General features: G+C 37.0%; 1 protein-coding gene across 33 annotated transcripts in view; it reads left to right on the top strand.

Annotated features, from left to right (window-relative positions):
* Positions 1-21,454, top strand: part of fbrsl1 (fibrosin-like 1) — a 322,164-nt gene that overhangs the window by 210,330 nt on the left and 90,380 nt on the right. For all 33 annotated transcript variants that reach the window (XM_077241506.1, XM_077241496.1, XM_077241514.1 and 30 more), the window contains one exon: positions 7,573-7,602. In XM_077241506.1, coding sequence (XP_077097621.1) covers positions 7,573-7,602 — 30 coding nt within the window. The remainder of the gene's footprint in view (positions 1-7,572; positions 7,603-21,454) is intronic.

Here is a 21,454-nt window from a genome sequence, read left to right as displayed (position 1 = left end):
GTTATTGACTGCACTTATTCAATCCCACAATCCACCGCATTAACAAGTGTACAACTGATGTACGCTCAACGGCTGTCTGAATTTGCTCGCTCCTTCAAGTTAACAGTATTAGTGGACTAACGTAGGGAATAGTGAATGAGGGTTTAGGGGGCGAATTGATTAGCTTGTTCAGGTGTGTTTGATTAGGGTTGGAGCTAAACTCTGCGGGACAGCGGCTCTCTAGGACTGAACTTGCCTACCCCGCAATTAGGATATGCTGGAATATTTGGTAACACTTTACGAAAGGTCTCATTCGTGAACATTAGTTAAAATGAACTAACTATGTGCTATATTTTTTACATAATTTATTAACTTAAGGCTGGTTAAAAAAAAAAAAAAAATATTCATTGTTTGTTCTTGTTGGTTCAGAACTGTATGAGTAAATATAGAAAGTGACATTTATGCTCCATTTCACAGACTAAAATGCATGTTTGAGCAGTTTTAACTGAAAGCAACTTGCACTGACATACCTTAAATTATATCAGTGTCATTGTTTTGTCTCAAGATGCACTCCAGTAATGTTTTTTAAGGCAAGTTTATAAAAGCTAGCCTTAATTTGAACAAAGGCGTAATCCAAGCCCTGCGTGTGAAACTAGACCTAAGATAAATAAATGCTGTAGAAGTGTTGTTCATTGTTAATTCATGTTAACTATTGTTAACCAAAGTGTTACAAAATATTTTTGAGGGATAATTCATTCCAGTCTGTAGTAAAGTATTTGTCACAGACTATTTAATAGAGTGGTCGCATCCTTGGCAAAAAGTAATGTAACCGATGCCTATGAGCATTGACCTTTTGTTGTTTGTCATGCTAGTTGGAGTTACACTACGACGATGTCCGCTCATTCCCCCGAGACTGTCTAAAGTGACTCAAGTTCCCGCTGGGCCACTGAGAGGGAGAGTCGCTTGAAGTGAACACTAACAGAGACAGTCCTGTGTTGAATTATTTAAAGCCTGTAGTGTTGTATTCACAGACTCACTCACTGCTACAATGGATTATGCGTGCAAAGTGTACATTTGATAACCTAGATTATATCTTTGACTTATGACCTTCACCTCAGTTTGACCTCCTAGGGTGAAGTTACAGCCAAGCTTGAACCTACTCGATTGACCTTGAGCAAGTTGGTTCGCTCTAAGAAGAATAAAATGATTCAGTGGCTCATTTTTGTAGGGAAATACATTGTTTTAGTTAGTCACCTTTTTTGATTAGTTTAGAAAGAATATTTAATGTTTTTATGGCTCAAACACGATTTCAAGTATGTTTCCAAAAAGTTCTCCTTACATCCATTTACAAACATTTTGTGAACTGAATCCGACTATATCTATTATTGAATTGGACTAATATCATATTTATCAATATTTTGATTTAGCTTTTATTTTTTCATTTAATTAATTTAGATTTAGTTTTCATTTAGGTTTAAATAATCTTGTTGTGCTTTTGCCATTTTTATTAGTTGTAGCATTCATTTTTTTAGTTCAGATTTATTTTGTCATTTTAACACTTCAACTTCTATTTTAACTTATTTTAGTTAGTTTCCAAGGCAACATTTCTAAGCTCACATTCTTCATCCAATTTTGTATTTCATTTTCAAGCAAAAACACTGAATTGGACATCAGTATAAACTTGAGGTATTTTTCTATCTCTATATGTTAAGGATATATATGATAAGGGATAGTTCACCCAAAAAAAAAAAATTGTCATCAGTTACTCACCCTCAAGCCATTCCGAACCTATAAGACTATCATTCATCTTTGAAATACAAATGAAGATATTTTAAATTAAATCTAAGAGATCTCTCGTTTTACGATCTCTTTATAAACTGTCAATTGAGGGACAGAAATCTCTCAAATTTCATTTAAAAAAATAAAAATAATAATCATTTGTGTTTTGAAGATGAACCAAAGTCTTACGGGTTTGGAACGGCATGAGGGTGAGTAAATGAGAAAAGATTTTTCATTTTTGGGGAACAAACCCTTTAAAATATCGTCATTCGAAATAATAAAAAAAGACTTTGGATGAAGATATTCCCTGAGTAAACATATTTAAGACAAATGTCTACATTTACTGTTGCCAGTGTTCTTTTCTCTGTAATACAGATCACTAGATGATTATTGTTGTGTCAGATTAGCAGCAGACAGGCCTCATTATTATTGCACGTGCTGACAGCCCCCGATGATGTCACTGTTGTTCTGTTGCCATGGCGCTGACACCGAAATGTATTCACGGAAGGTGCTGAGATCTGGTTTTGCATATTTTTTGGTCTTTCTGGCATCCTGTACTGCAGGAATCAGTATTCATCCAGACATCCCCAGGCAGACGCTGATGTTGAGCCAGCATGGCTGTCGTCAGGCTAGTTTCTCACTCCCCCTCCAAGGCCAATTCATTCCCAATCTCCTCAGCATGTGACAGGTGCAACTGTGTTATTGATTTGGGCAGTCGGTTTTAATGTGCTCCGGGATGCGCAGCGCTTATTGTCTTCCCCCCCCCTTGGTGTGCGTGTCTATTAAAATGCTGCCAGGAAAATGTTCTGAAATATTAGACAGTTCCCCTCACCCCTCCTCCCATTCCCATTTCAGCAGAAATATATGAGCCCGTCGGCAGGCCAAAACTGAAGCCACGGGGTCCAGAGTGAGACTCGCTGTGAATAAATCACACTCGCTCCCTGACGCACACACACGTGGACGTGCCGCAGTGTTCATGAGGGAGTCTGTAAATAAAACACGCACACCAAATGTGAAGAAAGCTGTTTAAATGTCAAAACCATCTTCACGGGAGATGACAGGGGAAGCTGTACTGTCCAAAGTAAACATAACACGACATTTAATTGTATTGCTCAGTCTCCTTCTTATATGTTTTTCTACTCTGCCTGCGTCTGCTGCGTTTATCGCAGTATTTGATTTCTGTCTTGGCTGTCTTTACTGTCTTTCACGACCTTTCCCACAGGTGTGTCATATTTAAAGATTTAGTTTTTGTGCACTTTTTTTGTTTTATTTTTTTACCAGGGTGTTAAAATTCATGTAGGGCGTTTACAAAGTAGTCCAAGGTACTTAAAAAACAAACAAACAAAAAAACGGGCACCATGCTACTTTTAATCTAGTTTAATATTGTAGTCATTTAGCACTGTGGGATTTATCTTTTGTATAATGGTACTTTACAAAAATATTATTAGGTATTTTTAATGTATATGTACATTATATATCCACAGCCCCTTTAGATTTACCTAATTTATATATATACGTATTATATTTTAAAACAAAAAAATGCATGTGTGTAAAATAAAATGTTACTATATATATATATATATATATATATATATATATAGTTTTTATAATTATACAAATTACATTAATTATATAATTTGTTTAATTTTTTTCTTTAACTAAAATTATATTCAGATGTGTATTATGCATGTATATATATATATATATATATATATATATATATATATATATATATATATAAACATGTATAATACACATCTGAATATAATTTATAAATATATATATCATTTATTTTATAGATTATAATTTATATATATATATATATATCATTTATTTTATAGAATCTTGTGAAAATTCCATGATACGATTTGACTACTATATTTATCTACAGTATAAATGGTACAATAGTATAACCATGGTTTTTTTGAGTGTATGTTTAATGGTCTTTCCATGGTACAATTTTTGAAAGGTTGCTATTGTATGCCTGTCTCACTCTAAATGTTTGTTTCTCGGAGTTTAAACATGTTTGGGGCCTAATCTGAATGATTTTCCCCTTGTCTTCCTGTTTGTGTCTTCTTGCTCTTTGCTCAGGTCTACCTTTTTCTATTCTTTTGGGTTCAGTTGGGCCTCTTTTTGCCGCACAGGATGTAGGTGTGCCCGAGTCGCATGTTTTTCAAAGTGCACACACATTCACACCCACATGCTTACACACACACAAATGTGTTCAATCGTATTATGAGCTAGCAAAACATTACATTCAGTGTTGGATGGTAGCCGCAATGGCCTTTATGCAGGATACAGTCAAACACAACGTGCCTTTTGTTGTCTTTACTTACTAGAGCGAGAAATGTAACCACGTGTTTGAATCACTGACAGAGCTGTTTGCTTTGAACTGTTTAACATCCACATCGCCTAACAAGAAAATCCCACCTGAATAAGAACATGATTGACAATCGGCTAAGCCACATTGTTTGTGCTAATGCCTTGGACCTACAGTGGATGACGTGTGACAAGTAGAGCTGAGCAATTAGTATTTGTTTAGCCAGCGCTGCAAAGGACAGAGTCAATGAATGTGTGCCTCTAATCCACAGCACAGACTCACACAAATGTACATGAAACATCTATACCCACAAAAGCGCACTGCTGCTGAACTGTGGAGAATTTCCATAGAGCGAATGCAGGCTTTTGAATTTAAGACCGCTCTGAGAGTTTTCCTTTCCCTGGTTGCAGGTTTTGTCTTATCTTTATTTTCATGCTAGCTATATGAAAGTGTGCAGCAAAACCCTGTGTGGGAGGATGAGCGTTCAGCGTAGCCTCTGCATACAAAGACTCTACACACGCATAAACAAATTAAACCACGAAAAATCTGCTTATGAAGTCGGCTGTTTGGAGCAGGACCTGTCGTTATTGGTTCAAACATATTCAAAGGGTGAAAATGGGCATCAACAGCCAAAGACAGAGATGTGCTTTCCCTCATCTCTTTCTCCCCAGTCATTTCTTTGTTTCATGATATAGATTTGAATGTAAATATGACCAGATGTTTGCCAGATTGGAGACAATAGGGTTTTCTTTATTCATTTTGTTTAGTAAAACTTCAATGTAAGGTTTAATTGGTAAACATTAGTTAATGCATTAACTAACATTAACTGACAATGAACAATACATTTGTTACAGTGTTTATCAATCTTTCTAAACGTTAGCAATTCTAAAATACAACTTGCTAAAAATTGTTTGTTCACATTAGCTTAAAGTCCCCATGAAATCAAAATGTTTGCCTTAAAGGGATAGGTCACCCAAAAATGAAAATTCTGGCATCATTTACTCACCTTCAAGTTGTTCCAAACCTGTATGAATTTCTTTCTTCTGTTGAACACTAAAGAAGATATTTTGAAGAATGTTGGTAACCAAACAGTTGATGGGCCAATATGGATCAACTATTTTGATGACATCATTCTGCTCTCCAGCTTCTCATCAGATTTTCTGTCCAATTCTCATTCCCATGCTCTCTAGAATCTAAAGCGTCCCACCCCTAAATAGACGCTGAAGCTGCAGCTAAAATATATCACTTGTTCACACAATTACGACTTTCGGTCCCACTTTATAGTAAATGGCTTTAAGTATTATGTACTTACATTGAAAAATATGTACAATTGTGTTGATGTTGTATTGTAAACCACTTTTCCTGCTATTGAGGCGTGATACGGGTAAGGTTAGGGACAGGTGTGGTGGTATGGGTAGGTTTAAGTGTGGGTTAAGGTGTAAGGAAAGGATCAACAGTGTAATTACAAATGCAATTACATACATTAATTATAGCTGTAATTACATGCCGGTATTTTTAAAATATAAGTAGAATGTAAAAACATATATGTACACAATAAGTCCATTGTATCAAATTATTAGTTTCAATGCAAGTACATAGTACTTAAAGCCACTTAATATAAAGTGGGGCCCTACTTTCTGGTGAATATAGAAGATAGGGAATAATTCAGACAGTGTAATATTGCTTTCCATTGGGGCAAATGAAGTCTGGTTTTCCGTTAGTGTCAGATGAACCGTGAACCGCCGCAGAGCGCGCACACAGTCTGCTCCGGTCCAGAGACATGATAGCACAGAGTAGATCATATGATCGAGTCGGTGAAAGCCACAAAATGTATCTGACCAATTCTACAGAAAATTCTATATTTTAAAGCTATGGAGGAGATTAGGAGGATAAATGGTTAGACAGACTTGGCATTAGAAACAGCACTTATAGAAGTGATATAAATTTTTGTTATAATTAAGTATGTGTGTATTGAGCATTTATCATTTGTGAAGTTTTTTTTTTGTGCAGTTGTATGATTGTCTTGCACAACAGTAAAACATATCGAACAAACCACTCTTCCAAACACCCACAACTTTGATTTTCTTTGCAGCAGTTAATTGGCCAGCTGGTTGGGAAGTCTTGGAGTCGCGTTTACCTATAGACTTTACACTCGTGAATTTGTCTCATTAACGAATACATGCAAACTCAGATGTAAGCAAACAATCATATTCTAAATGGAGAATAAAGAAGATTGAATGGAAAATTCTCATTTTAGGACGAGAAAAAAAGCAAACTTCAAATCCTCATTAAGAAAACAAAAGTGAGTGGTTGAGATCAGTCCTTTAGATGCAAATGGATTGTAATTGCTCATTTGCATATGCATAATTGCAGTCCATTTATGCCGCGAGACCCGAAATGTCCTCCAACACGCGTTCAAATGAAAGGCTAGAAGCGCAATAAGAGCATAGAAGTGTGCAATAATGGCCTGGCATGAAAAATGTATGGAGGAATACGGCACTCCAGCATCTGCTAAGTGTTGTAGAGGTTATTTTGTAACATGGAGAGAGGGAGACCGTGTATCCTAATGTGAGGATTTTGTAAAAAAAAAAAACGTTTTAAATTTTGTACTGGTGGCCATATTCTGTGCTCCACTGTCCCTTGTTAATTAGTTTTAGTCCTTTTATAAAGCCTCTTCCCTGCACCATTCACCTTTTTCAACTAGCTTTGTAGTACCACAGATTTACTTTGATCTGGATCGACTAATTCAGTGATTTATCTTCAGAAGATAATGTCTTGTGTGAAGTGACACACAGATGCTAATGAGTTGCTGGTGGGATATTGTAGTTATTTATTGTTATATTATTATTTTCAACTTTCAAGACAGTTTAAATGCACTTTTTTTTGGCCTCTGTATTTGACAAAAAATTCAATGAAAAAGAGAAGTTAATGGGATCAGGAAACACCATAGGCCAAACTCTGAGCCAAGGTGAAATAATTTACAGTGAAATAATTTTCTTCTGTATGCATGTAGAAACTTTGTATATAAAAAAAACGTTGAATGGACTCCTAAAAATGTTCTTCCAAATGCTGTCAACGCACCATAGAGCTCAAGTATGAGACAATTTCAGATGTGAAATTCGCTTTTAAAGTTTTACGTTTTCGCCTCGGCACCGGCGGGCTGTCAAGTAGCTTTCGCATAATCCTTTTCCCAGTAATTTGAAAGCGTTTTGTCTGTATACGAATAATTTCCCCTTACCTTACTATCTATTATCATTAACTGAACTGAAAAACCGATGGAAAAGTTCGATTTTATGGTGTCTCGCTTTTAAACCATGGCAGCCTCTTTCAAATGTATCACTTTATGCCCTTCATCACCTCCATTTTTGTTGAAAGGTGTCACTGAAAGAACGAAAAAAAGGGGAGCCGTAAAAATCATACCTGAACCGATAATGAGGTCGGAGAATGAATGAATAATTCTCTCATATCTTTTTCTTCTCACTATCTCCTTACAGTGTGACAGCGAGAGTGACATCGATGACAAGGTAAGACTTCTTTTCATGAGTGTTTGTGAGTGTTCGTCTGTTTACCTAACCCACTGTGCAGCGAGTAAGAGTGATTTGGGGTTTATAGTATGAAAGGCTGTCGTCTTTCTGCATGTGTGTTTGTGTATGTGTGTAGATGACAGAAAATGGCTGCCAGTCTTGTGATTGTTGATTATTTGCATATTACAAGGATACAAAGGGAAACGCAGTGCGATAGAGAGCGAGTACACTTATTGCAGTGTTTTAAGCTGTCTGTGAGGTGTCATTTTGTTTGGTGTGTCAATTCAACTGCTTTGAAGTTGTTTGAACTAGAAAAGAAAAGTAGTCACCTGTCTTGATGTTTGTGCTAGTTAATTATAGACTGGAATAACTAGTGTGAACTTCACCAAAAGAGGTGAGCACTTTGTAAATATGAAGGAAAAGCTATCTTTTGTTAGCTAAAGTAACTGTAATTCTTATAATATTTAGTATTTTATATTTACTTTTCCTGTTTCTGAAAGATGGTATGAACGCCTTTTTTTACTTTCTAACAATTATTGTAGGGCAGACGTTGCAGAAACATTAGAAAAGAACTAACAGGCTGAAATTTGCTATCATCCATTGTAGTGATGTCCAGTGATGACCGCTTTTTTTTTTTTTGTTGTTGTTGTTTTTTTTTTTTGTGAACTGACTTCGAACTTGACACCAAATCGGACTGAACTGTCTGAAATAGTTCACAGCTCAAGTCAGCACAAGTTACTCAATCAAACTCACTTTCAGACACTCTTAAAGTCACTCCATCTCGAAATGAGCCAATATCCTGGAGTATATGAACTCATTCAGCGCTCCAGTTAGTCCAACAGTAAACTGAACTGAGAACAGTCTTTCTAGCATGTCTGAATCCGACATACTGAGAAGTGTGAGCCCAGGGTTTCATAATGGGGGCAAAATTTATGTTTCTGATGTATTTTGCTGAAAAGCATAAAGTATAACAAATAAAAGATATTGGAAATATAACAGTGATCCGATGGCAGTAGTTCTCGAGTCATAAGCAATACATAGCAGTTATCTCTCGAGTCAAGAGCCTGTTAATGGTTACAACAGTTCTGGGCAGTTGATTTGAATGAGGGATGAAATTAAAGGGTTTTTTTATGGTTTCTAATGGTTTATGTAAAAAGTTGATTAAGACTAGTTTATACACTATATATGCTTCAGACATCTAAAACTTTCACATTTCATGTCATTATTGGTGCCTTTAATTTTAGAATTGCGTTTATGTGACATCATTGAGTGATTATAGAAATGAACTGGTGAATAGTTTTTTTTTACCAGTTAATTGAAATGACCTCTCCGAAAGAAGCAGTTCACGGAAAAATAATCAGACTTCCCATCACTAATACATTGACCACAACCTTCATAGTACATGTTTCTGTGTAACAATATACATAATTTGCTGGACAGTTTTTATGTAAGAGAGTAAAATTTTATCTCTGGTTTATAATGTGATTTGTGATCGTGTCAGCGGACATTAAATGACGGTACTGGTTTCATCTGAGCTTTCCACAAGCTCCTCACAAGGTGTTATATTTGCATATAATTTTTTCCAAAATAAGCAACAGCTACAGACATATAGTGATAGATGGATACTTGTCAGATTATACCATTATGTATAATTTGTTATTCAAATGCGCTCTGGTCACAAATGCTGTCGAGATTTGGTTAGCGGTTTGTAGGTTGCCAGATCTTTTTCTGGGGGAATGTTTTTCCCAGCACCTTTAGCGCTTGTTTATCTTTTAATATTGATAACCCTAATATGTCTGTCACCCATATAAACAGCATGTAGCTCCAGTGGAAGTGTAACACGTGTTAATTCCCCTGCAGTTAAGCAATTACTCCCTGCTAAATGAATGTGATAGCATAACTAATCTCCTGTAAGCCAAGCTCCCAGTTCAGTGGAAAACGTCTCCGGCGTGCTCTATAAATAATACATTGATAGCAAGCAGCAATTTGCATTAACCGCAGCTCACGCTAGTCAATAGGCTTTTATCTCTCTCCTCATTGAGGCAGATGGTAAGAGAAAACCTCTTTGGATTTGACACGATGAAGAGAGGGACTTTTAGAGCCTGCTATTCTTTTAACACTAGTACGCTTCAGAGAGAGGAGAAATGGGGTATTCCACACTAATTGTGGGGCCCTTTACTTTCGTTGTTTCTCTGTGGGCCTCTGTCTCTCTACCAGCCCATGTTCCTGAAATTCCTGCATCTTTTTGGTCACAAGTTATGTATGTGTTTGTTTATCTGCTTCTATGCATTTGAACTGATCGTAACAGATCTAGGGCAAAGAAGGAGGGAAAATAGAGAGTTTTTTGGCATGTATAGTCAGAGCCAAGTTTAAGACGTAAAGTGTACGTTTTTATTTGAATAATTCTGTATTGATGGCCTATTGGCATCAACTTTTTTTTTTCTGCTGTTTTAATAATAATGCCTTATTTTACACAATTAAAAGTTAGGGTTGGCACTTTTGGAGAGGCTAGCAATAGCAAGTTAGCTTTGAACGCATTAGATCTCTCCCTCTCTTCAGAGCGTCTCCAAAGCCACGTCTCCTTCAAAACACATGAACAGCCAGAGCAGATTCAGCCATGTTATAAGAGACGGTGATGACTTGAGCAGAAACACTGTTTTACAATGTAAGTATAGTCTTTGTAAATAGCTGGCGTTGTACTCTCTCGGGTTCAGGAAGCTGTCCTCTGTAACCGCTTTTGGGTTTTATTGCTCGGGAACAGCTTTATAAATAAATCTTAACCTCTGATTCCTAGTTGCATCTGTATTCAGAAGGTCAAACAAGGCAGTTTTGCTTTTGCGTCCAAGCACACAGCGTCTCTGTGGCATGGTGACAACACTTCAATTCACTGAAACCTCACCTTCTTTCTTTGTGTACGCCTTTTAGCGGGCATTATGCTAATATTTCACATTGTGACGTAGACGTTTGGACATCGATCGTAATGTTTTAGGCAGGTCTGGATCAGTGTTCTCCGTTAGATAGAATAAATTGCCTTGTGGGAGACTAAAGGAAAGGGAAAACATTAAAAAGCATCATATGAACCCTTCATATCATATTTTTTTGGGTAATGGAAATGCTAATCCAATACTATTTAAGTATTTTATCTGTAATGTATATATTTTCATATCTTAATTTAGTGGGATTTATAAGCTGTTTTTCTTCATAGGGACGAAAAAATGTCCACACAAGGTCAAAGATTGATGGTATTGCCATAGGGTTTAGGGTTTAAAGACACACACATACATACATACAAACAAACGTGTAGTAAGTGTGTAGTATGTAATGGCTGCTGTGCTGTATGCTGTATGTAAGTTGTTTTTTGTACAACCTGCTCTTACTGATTTCAGCTTTTAGTTTATTTTTCCCCATGTTAAAAAACAAATAAATAAATAAAGACTGCAGCACATGGAGGGTAATTCTGTCCATGCTAAATGCAGAAGCAGACTTTTCTTGCATCAGTGAGAAGAACATGTGGAAGCAATTGCAGCATTCAGAGTCAGAAAGAGTTTGTGTCTCTTAGAAAGAATTCATCAGGTAGTTTTCTTGTCCTTTTTTCTGAGAGCCTGAGCTAGAGATAATAGTTCTAGGTTAGAGGGCATTGAGAAGATGAGGTGGTCATGGTGTTTGTGTCCAGGTGCCCTGGTGAATAACTCATAGGTATTTTTCTATGCGCTTATCCGTCTTAACCCCTTACCAGTCGCCCCCCTGTTGGCAATCGAGTGCAAAATCACATACCCATAATAAAATGGTTGTTGCTAAGGAGTCCTTCTGACTACACACAAAACCAAGGTATCATTTAAAAGCTAACACTTGACAGTTTACTGTGAAATACTCAGAAGTGCTCTAGCAATTACTAATAGAGAGATAAAGCAGCTCAAAAACAATGCACAATTTTTTTTAATGTAAAATTCGGGATCACCAGTGATCCCTGCGGCTCAAGGGGTTAAACTATGAGCGTAAGCAAGATCATATTTACCTCTTCAAAAATCAGTCTTTCATAATTGCTTTGAATAAAAAAAGATTAAACACTGTTATTTGTAATTATATAGATTCAAATCTATTCTAAACCATTAATCTTTCCCTCCTGTTGAATAGTAACAACAGGTGTCTTCTCTTGAACAACAGTTGCAGTAAGAACATCATGGCATTACTACATTATAAAACAGCCTGCAGGTGCGCTGGAGGGGTGTGATCAGTTGGGCTTATTTGAATAAAATTGCTTCATAGATCGAGTCCACTTATTAACAAAGACATCACGACTTGTTCAAAGAAAACAGCATGCGCAGTGCATGACAGATGATAGCACCTGAGGGTGAGATCCATCCCTGAAATTACAAGAACAGTTGTGGCCAAAAGTTTTGGAACTAGCTGAAGATAGTTGATACATTTTGTATTTGTATTCATGTACAGTATTGTTTGGTCTTTGTTTTCATTGTTCTGCCTGTTTTGTACAATCATTTCCTGTTCTGAAATGGCTGACAGCTGTTTTTGTGTGTGTTTCTAAAGAAAACGATTTCTTTTAAAGGTTTCTGTAAAGAGAGATTGGATTTTGATAAAGAACCCATCTGATGTGATTCAACTCTTTATCTGGATTCATTTCCGTGCCACCAGTATTTCTCAGTGTTTTTAGCAGATTTCTAGCTGAAGTCTTATACTGTAGTATCTTAAAGTCAACATTTGCATAATTGCCTAATGCATGTTTACTATTGGATTCCAATAGTTGTTTGTCATGTCAAATGCTTGTTATGTTTGTTATGGTTCAAATGCTTACGGATCAAACTAATCATTAACATATAGTTTAGGTCTGCAGTTGGAAAAAAGTATGAAAAGGCATATGCGGATATGAATTTGGCAATGGAATCAAAACGCAATCCATTCAGTCCAGTAGCTGCATTGACACAGATTTCCACAGTTGCTTGAATCAGGAACAGAGCTGTCAGTTGTGATTCTATCTCGACTGACAAGTGAACACTGAAAACTGTCTATTGTGTTGGGCAGCTTAAAGAGATTTCTGTTATTTCATTCTTCTCGTATCTTTGTCTGTTACATCAGTGTGACAGCATGTCACATACAACACCCAGCCATTTCAGCCACTTCAGGTAAACACAGACATTTTTCTCCTTTAACTGAAGGGCTTTACGGCTGACGAGCATTGCTGTCTTTATTGACACCCTAACCTTTTCCATCTCTCAATTCAAGCTATTTGTCCTGTCAAATATCATGTTGTTCAGTGTGACACTGGAAGCATTAGCGCCACACGCTTGGCTTTTATCTTTGTGTTGGCCCCAATTTGATGGTCCACTGCTGTTTAAAACCCACACGTTTTTATTAAGTCCTTTACCTACTGTACACAGTCTTGCATGGAATCGCCATGCTAGCATTCTTTTGAGATCTGAATGCTAGCGTGTTACATCAAGCTGTTTTATCTCAGATCGAAGGAAAATGTGATTTCTCATGATTACCCATGTAATGGAAGTACTAGATTAAGTTAAGTTGTGTCATGTACCTCAGCTTGCTTATTGCTAATGTGTGAGTTATTACGTATGTTAAACATGCATGCTAAATTTGAGCATGTTGAGTAAAAAGCAGTCAAACTATTGTAATTTATACTGTAGTGTTATTTTAAGGTAGTTTTTTCAATTCCTCCACACATGTGATAACATTCTGAAGCCTAAAATCTGAAGCCTATTTGTAGGACCATTGAGAATATTGCATAAGGTTTATTATTATTGTTGTTATTATTGACATTATTTTTTTATCACAAATAAACACCCCAACCCTCTAGTTTTTATTTTAGTATTGCATCAAATAAAATTTAAAAAACAGTTCATTTAAAAAGTATTGTTCTATCATGGTAGTATTTGTTGTTGTGCTTTTATGCTGATTTAAATACATAATTAAAATATATATAATCTGTTAAATGCATTATTGAATTAATTTGTCTACCTTAAAAAAAGTACAGAATTAATGTATAGTGATTTAGATAATATTATCACATTGCAAATCTTGATTGGTCCTAAAAAGGCTTCATTTCTTCATGCAAAATGGATCACATTTGTTGGTAACAATGTGACCCAGACATGTTTTTGTGATATTCGTCCATATACGTCACACACACTTTCAATCTAGTCTGCACATGTACCTACTATACTGTATATCTGCACCTCTGCCTCCCTCTCTACAGTCTTTCCCCCTGACAAATGATTTCCCTGACCCTTTTTAGTGCTGTTTTCCTCCTTTGCTCCCCTCCGCATCGTTTGGATGATCTGAAGGAACTAATGATCTGTAATGCACCCTCTACCCCTAGACCCTTCTCAGCTATCTTTTCTATCTCTCCTATCATCTTCCTTTTATCATATTCAGTCATAAACAGGCCACCCACAGGCTTGCTGACAGGCCTCTAATAGTTTTTTTATGGAGGTGAAGATGGAGCGGCTTAATGTTTCGACACAAGCAATCATCGCTCCTCATCTCTTTAATGAAATTAGATTAAGTGCACCTGGGGAAGGGCTGAGGAGAGGGCGGCCGAACGCCGGTTAGGACGCTAGCTTTCATTTAAAACCAATTTGCCTGCTATATTCCGCCATCAGCCTGGGATTCAGCATGCAGTCGGAACGAAGGGTGAATGAGATCACACTGGCACAGACGGGTTTAATTCTCTTCCCCGCGGGCGGCGTGAAATTATAACTGACACATTCGACACACACTTTAATATGGAGATGCCATTTTTCTTCTGTCCAGCATGGCTTTCATTCTCTATCTTCTCTAGCTTTCTTCAGCTCACTGGTTTCCCTCACTTGCCAACAATTCTCTCTCTCTCTCTCTCTCTCTCTCTCTCTCTCTCTCTCTCTCTCTCTCTCTCTCTCTCTCTCTCTCTCTCTCTCTCTCTCTCTCTCTCTGTATGTTTTTCTTACTTTATTTCTCTTTCTGTCTCTTTATGGCATTATAACGTTACCTCTCTTCGAACCGCTAAAGCATGGATGAGATTTTCTTTTGAATTTATTTATATTATGACTGTTTCCAATGTTCTCTTCTTCAATTTGAAATAATGTTTTCTTTGAATGTCAGGACTTACATCTGGTCCATGTTTTCCTCGCTATGTTGCGATGCTACTTATATGCAGCTCAAGAATGGAAGAAGAGATCTGGTCTTGTGTTTCTATTTGAATGGATGGTGACTATGGGATTTTTATGGCATTTTTTTCAATAAAATGTTTAAGAAAAAGTACATGCATCGAATTTACTTTGACATGCAAATGAGAACATTTAAGGCTTACACCCAAAAATGAAAATTACTGTCACTCACATTCATGTTGTTTCAAACTCTTTCATCCTTACATAGAATACACATGTAGATTTACAGCACATTCATACTGCTCTTTTCCATACCATGAAAACAAGCCCTGTTTACAGGCTGTTGAGCACCACCTTATAACATCTTATAAATATCATAAGATTTGTGCATATGGCGTGTGTACCATATAACTAGCCATATGATAGCTATTCATGAACAAGCTGCAATTTCAATTTCTATTCATAAACTCACAAATTTTGTTCATGTACATTCAAAACATTCTTTAGATGCGTTGCACTAGGTTAGACGTCACTGATGCCATACTTTTTTTCTGCTTAAATGATGATGAGTGCACCATTTTAAATATTGAAGAATGAGATTTTAGAGCTGAAGTGGGCTTTTGTTCTGTTCCACACATATTGGTATTTTATGAAATGACTTATAAAATAATGCATGGGCCATATGGCCAACTTCTGTGGTTTCTTTACGGTGGTTTTTGCCCTTTTTGGAGTTTGACAGCTGTGGTCAGTATATGAATTGTTTGAAAAAGAGCTGGATAAGCGTTCTTCAGATTTCTCCTTGTGTGTTCCACGGAAAATGTTGCAGCTTACGGGTTTGGAACAACATGAAGGTGAGTGAATAATTACAGAATTTTTAACTGCATTCATGTTTTTGACTTGACTATGAAAGAGTAATATGTCCTGTAGGGCTTGACGCCAACCTCATTAAAGCATCAGCGCTGAAATTATGTCTCCACAAATACACATCATAGATGGCTGGCAAGGACACATTCACTTTGACATACACTTGTGAAATAGTGCTTATTATATTGTCTGTTTATTCTGGCATCAGGGAGAAGTTGAGTGAGGCCAAACTTAATCACGCTGTGAATTATTGTTGTAGTGGAACAGTTGCTTGAGGTATTGTCTGAAAAGAGAATTAGTTAGCGGAAATTACGAACAGTCTGCTTATTATTGTGTTTAGGGTGTTTTCTCACACGTTTCAATTTCTTGTTCCGAACCCAATTTATTCAATTCTTCTGATACCTTCTAGACCAAACTTCTAAGTAAACTGCAATTTGCTTGCCAATTTCAGAACAACTAAATTAAGCAAAATGAAACATCAGGCAGAATAGGTAAGCAGTGCTAGTGCAATGGTTTCTGTGATACTTTGTTGCTGTTCTTGTGGTTTTCTATTCAAATTCTAGGTTTCTGTTATTCTTTTTTGAACAAAACTGTGGATCAAAGTCAGGTGTTTCCCGCAATCTGAGCATTTTAATGTTTGGTTTTTAAAGGTGGATTGTCATGGCAATCTACCCAGTGCTTTTGCTAGGAACAGTGTGTGAATAACAAGCCAAGCGCTATAAACATTTTTCCACATCAGTAATAAAACTTAAATTGAGTCCATATTGGATGCAGATGATGTCTGCTGAGAAAACATTTGATGCATATGTGTGTGTGCACATGTGTCAGACTGGAGTATTTCTGATCTTGCATAAACATGATGCTTAAGTGCCTCTTATTCAATAAACATTGGCGGACGTTAACTACTCGCAGCTTGTTGCCAGTGCTTTGTGTTTCCAACTGGAGCTTGAAATCCAAGATTTGTCCCAGCCAGGGCTTGTCTGGAGAAGTTTTACATGAGCTGAGGTTTCACTTTTCTTCCAAGAAATGACACAGACAATCAGAGGCAACTCGTAGAAGGGCTTGCTGCGACTATTAGCCCATTTCATTGATTGTAATGCATCCCATGAGAGATGAGACTTTCTATGGACAGAATCAAAGACTTTCGTACATATTTCAATTGAATGTAGAACCCTGTGCAGTTTGTGAAATGTATCTTTGTAGTCTTTACAAGGGGTGTCTATATGGTCTGATGATTTTTGTTAAAACTGTAACTGAAAAGAAACATATTTTTGCATGTTAATCTTTGTCACATTATACGTGGAAAGTCATGTTCTTAAAGAGATAAATTAACATTAAATAATATATATCATTTTTATAATATATTAAATATGTATTTATATGTGAATAATTAAATAGTATTTAAATATTTAAATATTATTTATCTAATATTGTAATATATTATGCAAAATATATGCTGGACCGCTCTGATGATTGTCATTAAAACTTTAACTCAAAACAAAACATGTTTTTGTTTGTTAATCTTTGGCCAATGTATTATACATTCTATATATATTCATATATGTGTGTGTGTGACTTTATATCTTTTATATATTTCTAAATTGTAGTAATATTTCACAATATTATTTAATTTTTTTCTGTATTTTTGATCAAACAAATGCAGGTTTGATGAGCAGAATTCTTTCAAAAACATAAAAAAATAGTAAAGTTTCCTAACTTTTGACTGGTACTGTAATTCCAATCTAAATAAGATTTCTATGTGCCTAACTCCCTAAAATATAACATTTCAAAACCCAGAATATGCTAGTTTTTTTTTCTGAACTGCAGGTATGTTGATGTATGCAGAAAGGGGAAACACTCTAGAGAGCAAGTGTTCGGAGATGACGACCAAAACACACAAGCCCGACTGCTTTCAATTATAGTTTGGATACAGCAATTGAGTCCCTCATGAAAATAATAGAGACCGCTTTGATCCATTCCACTGAGGGGAAAAGGGTGCGGGCCTTGAAAGATTACTGGAAAAAAATAATTATTGTATCAATGAGGCCCACATAAAACTTTATAGAGGCTTTTGAGGCACAGGGGGTGAAGGGAAGCAAGTCCTAACGATAATAGTCACTAGCGCTCATTTGCCAGATTTTCCTTTTTTTTAGCAGCTTTTAATGGCTTGGTTATAGTCTGGGCTGTTTTCTAACTTAAGGCAGCCCTTGTCTCACTGTGCTTTTGTTATATTTCAGAGGAGCCCGAACACACTGCAACTTCATTTGCGTAATTTACTTTCATATGCTAGATAGTGTGTGCGTTTTAGCTCACTTAGCAGTGAGCGCTAACTCTTATGAGTTCTGACAGGGTTGTTCTGGAGCGAAATCAGCAGCAGACTGGCATTAACCCCACCTCCCTGCTGGCAGCACAGATAGGTTAGATGGGGCCTCGATTAAATTAATTTGACTTCATTAGCAGAAACCTGCTACAGTCAGAGCACCCGTGGTGTTGCTGTAGAGGGGCATTGGGAGACGCCTGGCAGAGGATCGTAGGAAAGCTAACACATGGCCTTGACAGCCGGAATATGCAAGCCCATGGATGGAGGGATGGCTGCCAATTGAGTGTGATGTGCGTCAGTAGCTTTAGGGGAGCTCATCAACGCCTACCCTCAACCCTGATGCCCCATAAGGCTAGGATGCTAAAATGCAATCCAGTGCTAGTTCTGTCAGTTTGGACCTACCGGCCTAAAAACAATATTGTGTTCTTGTAGGCAAAATAGAAATTTTTACTCACTAGATAAAGCTATGATGGATAGGAACTCGTTAGGCCGAAACACACTCTACTCAAGTACGTAAAAATATTTTTTTTTTCTACACTTAGTTAGGTTTCAAATGTGTTCCAGATCTCAATTCATTTTGCAATACCTACATGTTGTAAGTTTTTATGTCTTTTACAGCATAGCAAGAATTTGCTTGAATAACTACACATGTGGTTTAAATGCGAAAAATATTTAATTTTATTCTTTCGCCCCCTTGAGTACTCGAGTTAGTTAGTGGCTAGTCTCGCATACCCAGAAGGTCTGGACTCCATTGCAACTTTCATTGGCCAAGGACCACCCAAGAGGATGTCTGACCGACATGAAAAAGCAACCAATCACAGTTTGTTTTGCTCCGCGTTATGTTTAACAACGTGGAAATATAAAGTCGAGGTCCCTGCAATAACAGACCGCATTTAATAAATTATCAATTTGAGAATGTTGTGCAACTTTACTTCGCCTAGTTAGTGCCAGACTAATTCAAAAGTGCAAAATTGTGTTGCAGTGATGACATTTTTGTAGGCTAACCCAGTTAGCATCACCCAGTTCCCTTATCAAAAATAGGATTTTTCTAATGGCTTTTGGATTATTGCAGAAAATAACCTCTGTGACCAACTAATGTTTATGACTGTTACATGTTTAGTTCATCATGATAATCTTCACAAATTAACACAACTTTAATGAATTTCAAACCCTAAAATACAATCTGCAGAAGTAAACAACTAAACGTAGGCTATAAACGAAGAACACCATTGGACTTCACTTTACCACCACTTAAAAAAAAGTTTGATTTAGAATAGTGCAAAATAGCTTGTTAACCACAGACCTTATTTCAGGCATTTAACCAACAAACTTGAATTTGGGACAATAAAACGGGAAGTGCTAAAATGATAACTCATTTCCCAGTCATCCCTGCAGGACTGTATTTGGCAGTGCATTGGCCAGGCCCTTGCATTTCCATCCGTGAACTTGTGTAAAAATGTTTCTGACCTAAAATGCATCTTGTCAATTAAAACAAGCTTGAATAGAGCAAATTGGTTTTCTGGAACAAATGTTAAAACAAAACATTCTGAGACGGATGCTTCAGTCTTATCATTTGTCTGTCTTATAACTGTTTTGCTTGATTTTAGTATTTTGACCCACCAGATTTTGTTAACATGTAGATTTATGGCAGAAGTGGGGAAAAATTGTGAACCTCAATATAACTGGTAGGTTTTAATAGTACTCTGTTTAAATAGGTAAATACATTGACACTGATTAACTGTAATTAATATATTATAATATATATTGCTTAACTATACTTGGTCAAATAAATGCAGCCTTGGTGAGTTCGTTGATTGAATTGCTGATGTTGTGTAAAACTGATTTTTGGCATGTATTTTAGTCATTTTGATGTCAGGGTTAAGAGTACTTAGATTGTGAAACTGCAGTTTGGGCCTTTTTATCAAAGTGTGACGTATGAATTAGTGGTCCTGCCAAATGCAGATCCAAGGGCTTCGGTTTTTGAACAGTGTCAGTGAAATCACAGAACACGTAATGAAAGAACACTGTTATGGCCTACAGAAGCAGAGATGAGGAGGCCGGCATTCTGCGCTGACCTGTGCTCATGTGGGAGTGCGGGGATAAATAAATAACTTTGTAAATAAACAAATAATGTTAGCTGTAACTCCAGCCTGGCCTGCGGTAGCCAGAAGGCGGTAAGTTTTCTCTGTCTGGCGTAGACGTGAGAGCTCTTTGATCAGGAGAGCGTCTGAAGATTGGCTCCACATCTGCACACGGGGAACGAGCCTCAAACTGCCAAGAAACGTTTTAATGACGGCAGGATTAGAGAATGAAAGGCAGCTCCAGATGGTGGACGGCACAGAGCTGGGTCCGCGGTGGGTTTTTTTTAAACTGCTTTTTTATTGATAAAATATGGGGTGAAAAATTGCGCGGGGCTTATTAGGCGTCCCGCTGCACTGCCGCTCAGCTGGCCAAGCTGTTCGCTATGGCCTCTGTCCAAACACGCTTCCATAAATTTTTAGAAGCGCCTTTAAATCTACGAGATCCTGGCTTGTTAAGCCCAACCCACACTCCTGTCCACCTCCCTTTAGTCTCCCTCTCTCCTTCCCACAGGCCTTGAATCCTCAATCCTAGCATCCAAGACAGATTTTTTGTTTCTCTCTCATTTTAGGCTTTTCACTTGGGCTTTTTAAATGTCCTGGATGAAAGCTGTTGTTGGCTTGGTATTGGAGATGGAATAGGGAAAGCAGGAGGATAAAGCAGGGGAGGTTTGGTTGGGGAGAGTCCTTCTTTTCAGGCTTGTTATGATGAGCCAAGCAGCATGTTTAGCTCCTTAACAACTTAATTCCTCCATGATTTCATTAGTTGTCGGCACTTCCTGAAGCGAAGCGAGGAACTAGGGTGATTAATCAGATACATGCAGCACTCTCTCCTACAGCTACTGATCAGAGACTAAAACAGACACATGGGTTGGGCGGAGAAATCTATGTGTAGAGACAGAGCGTACATTTTGACTGGGTGTGAATGTCTTCTTTGTTGATATTAGATTACAGGAATAGTATTGAATCTGAATAAACAGCAGAGTGACTCTATACTTGTAGTTATGTGGGTTTTGAGTTAATATAAATTTATCACTGAGTGCTTTTGTGCTCTGTGTTTAAGCTGAATGAGTCAAAGGTAGAGATAACTCTATTCATGTTTTTATGCGTCTAATATTGAAAGACTTAAAACGAGGACACATATTTGTCTCTACAAAAAAAGAGACAAATATTATAAAGTTATAGATGCTTTAGTTAAAACTCCAAACACCAAGGTTAGTATTCATTCCACATTTTTCCAATTTCAACTTAAAAAGGTTTTGCATGTGAAGAGATGAATAGAACTTTTGAAAATGATGTACACTTACATGAGGCCTATAACAGTGGTTCCCAAACTGTGGTCCGCGGACCACTAGTGGTCCGTGAGGGTAGTGCAGGTGGTCCGTGGAAAGGCAAAATAAAATATAAAATAATATTTTTTACCTTCATTTTACCAGGAATCCCCATAAAAAAATAAAAAGTAAAACGAATATGTAGGC

Source organism: Siphateles boraxobius, unplaced genomic scaffold (assembly GCF_051911475.1).
Source record: "Siphateles boraxobius isolate OS27281-9 unplaced genomic scaffold, OSU_SipBor_1 24, whole genome shotgun sequence".
Classification (NCBI taxonomy): Eukaryota; Metazoa; Chordata; class Actinopteri; order Cypriniformes; family Leuciscidae; genus Siphateles; species Siphateles boraxobius.
This window is presented reverse-complemented; position numbering and strand designations above follow the sequence as displayed.